This window comes from Drosophila subobscura, chromosome A, assembly GCF_008121235.1.
Source record: "Drosophila subobscura isolate 14011-0131.10 chromosome A, UCBerk_Dsub_1.0, whole genome shotgun sequence".
NCBI lineage: Eukaryota > Metazoa > Arthropoda > Insecta > Diptera > Drosophilidae > Drosophila > Drosophila subobscura.
In genome coordinates this window covers 17,002,088-17,011,012 of record NC_048530.1, presented here as the reverse complement: position 1 = coordinate 17,011,012, position 8,925 = coordinate 17,002,088, and the positions used below count along the sequence as shown (strand labels likewise).

General features: G+C 48.0%; 1 protein-coding gene across 5 annotated transcripts; it reads left to right on the top strand.

The window, feature by feature from the left end:
• The first annotated feature begins 687 nt into the window (after nt 1-687).
• LOC117899125 (acidic phospholipase A2 PA4) lies at nt 688-7,897 on the top strand. Of its 5 annotated transcripts, XM_034808955.1 has the most exons (4): nt 5,846-5,963; nt 6,165-6,330; nt 6,388-6,840; nt 7,499-7,897. In XM_034808955.1, exons 1-4 carry the CDS (start codon nt 5,945-5,947, stop codon nt 7,596-7,598), a joined length of 738 nt encoding a protein of 245 aa, XP_034664846.1. In that variant the 5' UTR covers nt 5,846-5,944; the 3' UTR covers nt 7,599-7,897. The 5 variants fall into 5 exon arrangements, with proteins under 5 accessions (XP_034664828.1, XP_034664820.1, XP_034664838.1 ...); XM_034808937.1 differs by lacking the exons at nt 5,846-5,963; nt 7,499-7,897 and adding an exon at nt 688-954 and having other exon boundaries at nt 6,162-6,330; nt 6,388-7,421; XM_034808929.1 differs by lacking the exons at nt 5,846-5,963; nt 7,499-7,897 and adding an exon at nt 689-958 and having other exon boundaries at nt 6,388-7,421.
• The last annotated feature ends 1,028 nt before the right edge of the window (nt 7,898-8,925 follow it).

Here is an 8,925-nt window from a genome sequence, read left to right as displayed (position 1 = left end):
TGTTGAAACTTCGCTACCTTTGCGGATTGGATCGCTCACCAGCAGAGGAGATCGAGCAAAATGAGAACCAACTAAAACGAACATAATCTGTTCAAAATGCGCGCGCCTACCGGTTATCTCAGCGGGTAAGCTTTAGCGGTGACGTGAACCACTGTTAACAGAAGCGCTGGACGCGCTCAAGCTTCCGCCTGACCTTGAAATTTGTATCGAGTCTTAAGCTTTGCCTGACTTCGACTTGAGTGGAAGCTTTCGATTGGCTTTGCACTTCTCTTCTTTGGTTTTTGGGCCGCTTTCGGACGCTGCGCTTCATCTTCGATTTTGCACTTGTGCCTTTGGGCGTGCAAGTCCATGGGCGTGGCCCAAGGGCAGCCACAACAGAAAAAGTGAAAAAGAGAGAGAGAGAGGGGGGCAGCTTGGAGGATGCGAAAGAATATTTGGATATTTTTGCACATCCTTCTGGCTACGCCCATGGCATGTCCCAGCACTGCAGCAGCTTCCGTCGCCGAGTCCGATGGCAGTCCGTCTGCCTGCCTGCTGCTGTCCGACGTTGCCGTTGACGTTGCTGTTGCTGCTGCGGCGGATGTTGTTTTTGTAAATTTGTTTCTTAGCCGCCGCCGCTGCCGTCGTCGTCGTCGCGGCTGCTTTTCAATTTGTATTTTTCTCTTTTTCTCTTATTTTATTATCTTTTTTTTTTTTGGCCAAGTCCAAGTTTAACATGGCCCGACGCGCCAGAATCAAGTTCAGTTGCGCCGCAAACGCGTCGCGGAAATGTTTTGCTCTGAGCATCGTCGTCACCTCTAACGCGTCCTCCTCCGTCCCGTAGACCCTTGCTGTCCTGTAGCAGTTCTCTCCAGCAGAAAAGGGAAACCAAATCGAATTCAATAAGCGAAGCAAAAACCACTCAAAACCAAAGAACCCGTTTGATTACTGTTTCTCTTTTTTTTTAAGCCGAATCCAGGTAAATAGAATCGGTTGAAACGGTTCCAAAAGGATATTCGCATTCATTTTGTTTTATTTGTTTGTGTGCTTTTGTTTCCTGTTGTTGTTTTTTGTTCCTGTGTTGTGAAGTGCAGCCACGTGTCCTTCTTGCTCAGTGTCCCTGCTGCTGCTGCTGCTGCTGGTGGCGGTGGCGGTGCCTTTTGAAGGTCATTTACGCACGAAGGCCATGGCGAGGGTGTGCCTGGAGAGGGAGAGAGAGAGAGAGAGAGACTTTGATGGGTGGCCTGTGTGTTAAGGGGCCAAATGTCAAAAGGTGAAGGCAACCAGTTGGCCTTGTGATTAAAGCATTCGGGATGCCAGTGTGAAAAAGTGCGGAAAAGCGTAAATTGTGGCAAAAAAAAAAACAGTTGAAGAGAACAAATTTGAAAATACTGCAGAGAGCGAGGAGAGCAAGAGAGAGAGAGAGAACCTTCGGAATTCTCTGTCTCCCTGTTTCTGAAGGATAAAGATATTAAGGACTCAATTACTGAACGAAATCAATTGAAAACTAATCGAATGTGCGGGAACTTAAGATTACTTTCAAAGATATGTAAAATATCTACAAATTTCCAGGGATATTTATGAAGTGATGCATAAACTTTGGAGTAGAATGATACATGCAATCCCTTGCTAGACCTGAAGATCCAATGGAAAGAAATATAAAAGTTCTTTGTTGCAACTCTCTTCTCCGTACTTCTAAAACCCAATGAGTTTATATAATATAAAAAGGATCTGCCACAATTATTCCTAATGGTGGAAATGTTTAAAGAGTCTCATGGCAAAATATATCCAATATTTATTTCCTACAAAAGAATCGTCAAGGGTTATGCATAAGTAATTGATTGTAAGTGATTGAATCAGCTTGATCGATCTGATCGAAAGTGTTCTTACGTAACTCCAATTGAATGTGATTGATCCAGTTGATAGAACATTATTATCTGCGCATCTATAGATGGGTGTTATGACAGCAAGCCGCACCCCAAATCCCAACAGAACCTCTGGCATTTGCATGGCAAACACTTCTCCATGTTCGAGTCGCGCCATTGTGGACACTAGACTCTGGCCTGGGCGATGTGGCCAAATATTTGTGTCCCCCCCTCTGTACCCATAGGCGCTTTTTCGCACATTCATCTTTGAGAAGACATTACCTCGACAAGCTGCGAAATTTGCTCAGTGATTAGCACACACATTGGTAGAATGGAATGATGACCTTAAAGGGTGGGCTGGGCTGAGCTGGGCTGAGCTGGGCTGATGGAGAAGGTCATTTACCCTCGTGTACGGACAGTGTCTTGGTTCTAGATCTTCTTCGACAGCTAAACAACTTTGTTCTTGGCTGACTTCCGATTGTATGCCGTTTCCCCTGCCATACCACATGCCACATACCACCCCCATCCATCCACTGTTTGGGCCGTGTGAGATTGGATTTCCTCTATTGCAAGGCAATTAGCGCCTGGGGGTCGCTTTCAGTTTCTGTTTCAGTTTCCGATCGAGACTGTGCATATCTTTTGTCTCTGTTGGCATGGTACGACCTTCGGCAGTGGCGTTCAATGACCGGCCACTGTCCATCCACTCGATCCGAACCGATCCGATCCGAATCGACTGATCCACCCAACGCTTGATGGTTGGGGTTTGTTTTCGTTCCATCTCGTTCCCGGTACAAAGCGAGTTGTTTGTTTGCTTGTCTGTGTGTCTATTGATATGCCATAAATCGATCGACTTTATGATCCCGACCTAAATACAGATCCTAGAAAGTAGTTGCCCGCTTTTGCTGCTGCTGCTTCAGCTGCTGCTGATCTTCAACTTGACCCCAATATCGGCGAGTGCACAAGGACAGGTTCCTTGTGGGCCAGGTCAGAGTCGAGCACGTCGGAAGGTTGCGGGCAATTACAGAGATTGCTATCTGTATGGGTCCGGCTGGTGGTAGCGTCCAGCGTCCAGCAATTACCACGTACCGCGGCAGACAGTACACACACACCGCTCGCCTTGTGCTCTTGCAGGGGAGGGCATTGGGGATTCGGGGGCATTACAAGTTTTGATTGTTGTTACCTGGTAGCGCTCCACTCAGAATCAGTTGGCGGCCTGCAACAATAACCACAATAACAACAGCGTGACATTCAAAATGCAAACAGAAACCGAAACCGAAACCAGTTTCGGATGCGTCAAGAGTGAAGGGCTCCCAATGCTGCAGACAGTGCCTGTACAGGAGACACTTAAACAAACACACAAACACACACACACACAGACACAGAGAGATGCATTGATTGATGATGCATGGATCAGAGACACGCCTGTACCCCCTCCGGAACATCTCTCAGCTTAGGGTTAGGTGTAGAAGCCCCAGCAGTGGGAGCCAAAGTTCATTCATTCTGCTGGCAGGCATAAACCAAGGTACAGCCACATTCCCCGAGGTTTAATGGCCCCCAAAAAACTACGATGTAGATCTGGCCACACATTGTACATATCAGGTGTTTGAGTCTGATCTGATGTTGATCTCTTTGTGCTGAGTGACAGTTTTGGGGGGCGCCAATAAAACAATAGTTATAGTTTCTGAGCATACACAAAAGATCTATAAACGGCCCAAGTGCTTCACTAGCAGGAGGAGGGGTGGTGCTTCGGTACCCAGCGGTCATTGTACTTGAAGCGCACACACAAATAAATCAGACTCGAAGCCCAGCAATACGCTCCGTACACGTACACACATGCAAAACCAAAGATCTCAATTCGCTCTGAGCTTTTCTTGTATACCCTTTCAGTTATTTTATTGAGATGTCTCCCAGGGAGTAAAGAAAACATGGGGAAATCTTGTCTGCATAAGTTGAATATTCATAGAAAACGTGCGTTTTGGCTTAGCTTAAAAAAGTGATACAAACCGAACAATTTCATCACATGTTGAAGTCAAGTGTTCTGAAAGGGTATCAACCGTTTCGCTTTAGCTAGCCTGCCTTTTCTGTTTTCGTTTTCTTTCGCACTCTTTGCCGCAGTGTGTCACGGGGGGGAGCAGCCGCGATGGTGGCTGGCAGAGATGGAGACAGGGGGCCCCCATGGCTTATTATGCCATGAAATTAAAAAGCAAAAGCAAAAGCATTGACATTGAAAATTATGCGAACGGTAATGGTGACGACGCCAGCAAACGGCGACGCAGTGGGAGATCGCTCAGAAGATAAGCCAATGCCGTAGAAGAAGGAGAAGAGAAGCAAATGCAGAGGACAGCAGAAGAGATGCCGCACTCTTCGGTGATTGCAAATTGATTAGGTCAACTGTTAATTCGTTCCGTTAACTTGTAGAACCGATTGGCAATCAACATTTAATTATAGATTATAGATACATATCGAGTACATTGTTGTCACTTGTCAGGGCGATTATTAATGCGAAATGGGGATTGATCTTTGTGCATTGTTTCTTTTGAACCATTGAGAGCGGTGGTGGGTTGAGTGACAGCCAAGTTCACTCGCAAGGCTCTCCGCTCTGCCTGCTTGCTGCGGTTCTACTTGCACTCACAATTCACTCAAGCTCGCTCTTAATTTGTTAGTACTGTTATTCTTGACATGGGAAAGAAATTCGTTCAAAAAGGATGGTAAGAGACAATAAGGGCAAACATCTTGCATATGTTAATTGAACATGAGTGAAAATCTGACGAAAAAAAAAAAAAAAACGATCAGGGAGAATTCATATGCAATGACGCTCTTTCTCTCATTCTTGCTCCACTTGCACTTACAGCTCACTTAAACAATGGCTCGCTCGCACGCACAAAGCACAACGCTTAATCCCACGCTCCCCCACACACAAACATACATACATACATACATACATACATACATACATACATACAGATGTACATAAAACATACACCATTCACTCTCACTCTTATTCTCGCGGTCATTCTCAGGCGCGCACTGAGCAAACAACGAACAATTGGGCAAACAACATAAATTATACTTATAATAAGCGGCTACAAACTGTCATCATTAATTATTTTCTCACTTTACAACCCGAGCTGAACGTGATAGGTAAAATAGTACACAGTTCCTTGGCCTGGCTATAAAGGTAACCAAATAGCATCGTAATGGTTGGGAAGGGGAAGGGTGTCATGGAGTAGAATCCAACTCTTATAGTAAGCCGATCCCCGCTTTGGTTCGCGGCCCGCGTCATCTTTTTGACTAATTAACAAGAGATGGACAGACCTAGCCGGTTCTGGCCTTCACCTTTTCGAGTTGGCCAAAAGCAAAGAAGAGAAGCACAAGAATTGGTAACAAGCTGACGCCTCCACCTTCCACTGACCCACAAAAGCGGCGGCCAGCGGCAGCGACAGCGCTTACACATAAATATTGCTAACCGTACTCAAGCGTCTTCCTTCCTGCCTGAGAGAGCGGGCTTTTGGGGTAGGTCGCTCGGTCGGTCGTCTGAGGTGTGTCCGGCCCTCTCGCTTCCCTCACCCACATGTCGCTCCACTGATCGGCTATTCGTTCTCCCACAACCTCCCCGCAACGCACCGCGCATTATTACCGTTCATTATATTCCATCGTCTTTTGTAATACCCTGCCAGAGAGCATTATGATTTTGGGCGTGTGTTAGTTGAGAGTGGAAACATACAGCTAAAACCTTAGCTAAAATTTGGAGAAAATAACATAAGTCAAACCTACCCATCGAAACAATTGGAGCACCAACAATTCCCAGATACAAAGAGCGGTGCTCAACCTCGCCACTGAAATGAAGGGAACAGCAAGGGTATCAAATGCTTCGGTTGCGGAACGCAGCCACTTCCTTCCCATCTTGTTTGCAAATTGTTTTCGTCGATTCGATGTTTTGTGGCGTTTTTTGTTTCTCATTTGTTTTGTGTTGCCCTTTGTTTTGATCGGCGCTTTACAGTGGTTCAATAGTTAGTGGGAAGGGGTTCGTGGGCACAGGGGGAACAAGCGATGCTCCATGCAAATGTAGCTGGCGACAGTGTGGTGTGACGTCGTGGGCCATGGACCGGTGCGGATTCTGTGAGTGGCCGGCCCGGCCAGAGGTCAGACCATATCTATGGGCCATAGAAATGCAAAAATCAAACAAAGTTGCGGGCGATCTTCATTCAACTGCTAATGATTGGCCCAAATACCACTGTCGGTCCGGTCCAACAGCTCATCCAAGCACAAGCAGCGTTAACTGACTTTACCTCTCTGTCCGTTTCCGTTCCTCTCTCACAGCTGGCAGGACGATGAAGGAGGCTCTGCCGTTGGCGGTGCTGCTGCTGTGGCTAGGCGCGGCGCTGCCGCCCAGCTCCGGCTCGGCTGTGCTCATCTCGGACATGACCATGACTGTGATGGTGGAGCTCTCGTCCCGGCATCCCTTCTGCAAGATGCACAGAGATCGGTAAGTCAGCCAAATAATTATGGATCACCCGTTTCCCATGATGTGATTGTTTTCCAGCGGCGACATTCAACGGATGCTGCTGCAGTCGGATCCACGTCGCATCCGGCAGGTGCCGCGCGAGTCGGTCATGGAGCTGGAGGAAGTGTGCCGGCATCAGGGCTCCTATGGCCATGAGTTCCGCGGCGGCTTGGGCTTCATCTATCCGGGTACAAAGTGGTGTGGCCCCGGGACAGCGGCCACCAGCTACGACGACCTGGGCGCCCATACCCGGGAGGATCGCTGCTGTAGGGAGCACGACATGTGTCCGGATGTGCTCAATGTGGGCGAGTGCAGGCGGGGATTGTGCAACCGGGGTACCTTCACCCGCTCCCACTGTGACTGCGACGCGAGATTCCGGCGCTGCCTGCAGGCGGCCAACACGGAGACGGCCAACACTTTGGGTGCGATCTTCTACAATGTGGTGCAGGTGACGTGCTTCCAGGAGCGCAGTCCCTGCTCGGCACACCAGAGGTTCGAGGATTTCTATTACCGCACGAATCAGTGCCCGGCCGAGTATCGCCAGGCGGACCTCTATGTCCCGCCGCACGGGGACAATCTGATAGCAAAAATCTTGGCCCATCCAGTGCAGCAGGGTCGTGCCCTGGCACCGGCCCTGGCCCCGGCCAAGCTCACGGCCCGCCGCTTTGGCGTTCAGCTAGCCAGCGTCGGCCTGGCGGCAGTCAACATTATCCGTGAGGTGGTCCAGCGTCCGCGTCTCCTCTGGGAGAGCCTGCATGCGCCCGTCAGCCGTGAGCTGCCGCCAGGCGGCTACTACTACGAGCGGCCAGGGTCAGGGCCAGGGCCAGGGCGAGGGTCGTCATATGGCAGCTACGGCAGCTACGGCTCCCGCTGGAGCTGATGCCTGGCAGCCGAGAGAGCTCAGAAGACTGTTCCCGTGTAGTATTAGTAGTCATAAGTCATAAGTCATAAGTAGAGCCCAGTAAATGCATGTGTAAATCGACTCCTTCCCCTCCCACTCACGCTCTGCATATCCATTCGATTAGTTAGTTGCTTCCACCTTCACTTCCTTTCAATAAATTCGCTGAGAACTATTTTCCTTTCCCCTTCTGTATGTATGTCTCTCTCTCTCCCGCCGCTTGCCGCTGGCCGCTTTTCCCCACCCCCACAGGGCTGGCTACAACGAGACGGAGCAGGAGGCCATTTGTGCCCAGTGGCAGTACCAGCCATCGGAGAAGTACGTGCCCAGCCAGCCGCGCACTTCCTCCTAGACGGGCCGCGAGACGATGATGCAACTGACGATGCCGACCTGGACACGCGACTCACGGAAACGTTTACAAATCTACACAAATCAATTACAAATTACAAATTACAATTACAAATAGCAAATTACAAGTTTAGCCATAGATTTTCGCTTCTCTTAACCTGATCATGAACCTGAAGCCGACCTGAAGCCGAATCCTGAACCAAAGCCAATGCCAAAGTTCAAGTCAAAAGCATGAAAAACTAAATAGGAAATACATACATATATTTTCATACAACAAAAACAGATCTATATACATATAAATATATATATATATATATACAAACAGAAGACAAATATACATACATGCCAGATATATATACCAGATCTATTGGCTGTTTCTGTTTGAGGCGCAATTTATGCCTCCAAGTGGGTGGAAAGTAATAAGCGACCGACGTGGCTTCGGCAGTGTATTTGGTGTGGTAAGTAAAAGCATCCTGCAAGATATATTCAGATTTGGAATCAGTAATTGGAATTTCCCCCTGCATCCAGAACGTGGCTCTGTCACATTTTCCAGCCTCTGGGTTGTGCAGCCGCGGCATAGCCTGCCTCCCATTCGGTAACGGTTTAGTGCTGCCCACGTTCCGGCAGCTCACCTGCGCCTGTAAGCATCAACTCGCTGGTTCAATGATAAGCACTGCGGGCTGCCACTTACAGCCATCGAGCAAATGAGGCACAGCTTTATGGGAGGAGACATTGCGGGGGCAGTCAGTGTATCTGGCGATTACCTTGCATATGCAAAAGGGAATATGAAAGCCTGCTCCGACTTGTTGGAATTTGCACGAGAAACTTTATATGAGCTACACCCACACCCCGTGCAAAAGGGACAAAATCTCATTAGCTGCACTCTCGAAATATGTTTAATCACAATATATTATCATGTGATGGCAAATCCTAATGATCCAAGTCCAAATCCTTCGCAGATGCTCCCTAACATATGGCAGAATTCTCATATTTCCGGCTCACACATTTCTCTCAATGAATATTCCTTAATTTCAAATCCCCTATCTCTCCATATAAACATCGTTTTATCGAACCTTCTCGCTCTTTATTTTCTATCAGGAAACACTTTACTCTGGACTTGATTCTCGTTTCTATTTTGATGCTCAATTTGTTTCTTTGTCCGTTTACAAATTACAATAAAAAACAAACATTCGAGTCTCAGGCATGGTAGAATTAGTAATAGGTAACGTATTCACCACAGTGCTTCTCATTCGAGGACCATATGCAGAACGTAAAACGTTTGCTATCTCTCTCTAGCGCTTGCCTCTCTGAGCGTGGTGAATAAGCTTATG

What these genes read in the sequence shown, in the direction of transcription:
- LOC117899125 (XM_034808921.1), top strand. An exon ending in TGCAAGATGCACAGAGATCG is followed by an intron (nt 6,331 to 6,387) that starts GTAAGTCAGCCA and finishes ATTGTTTTCCAG; the next exon opens with CGGCGACATTCAACGGATGC.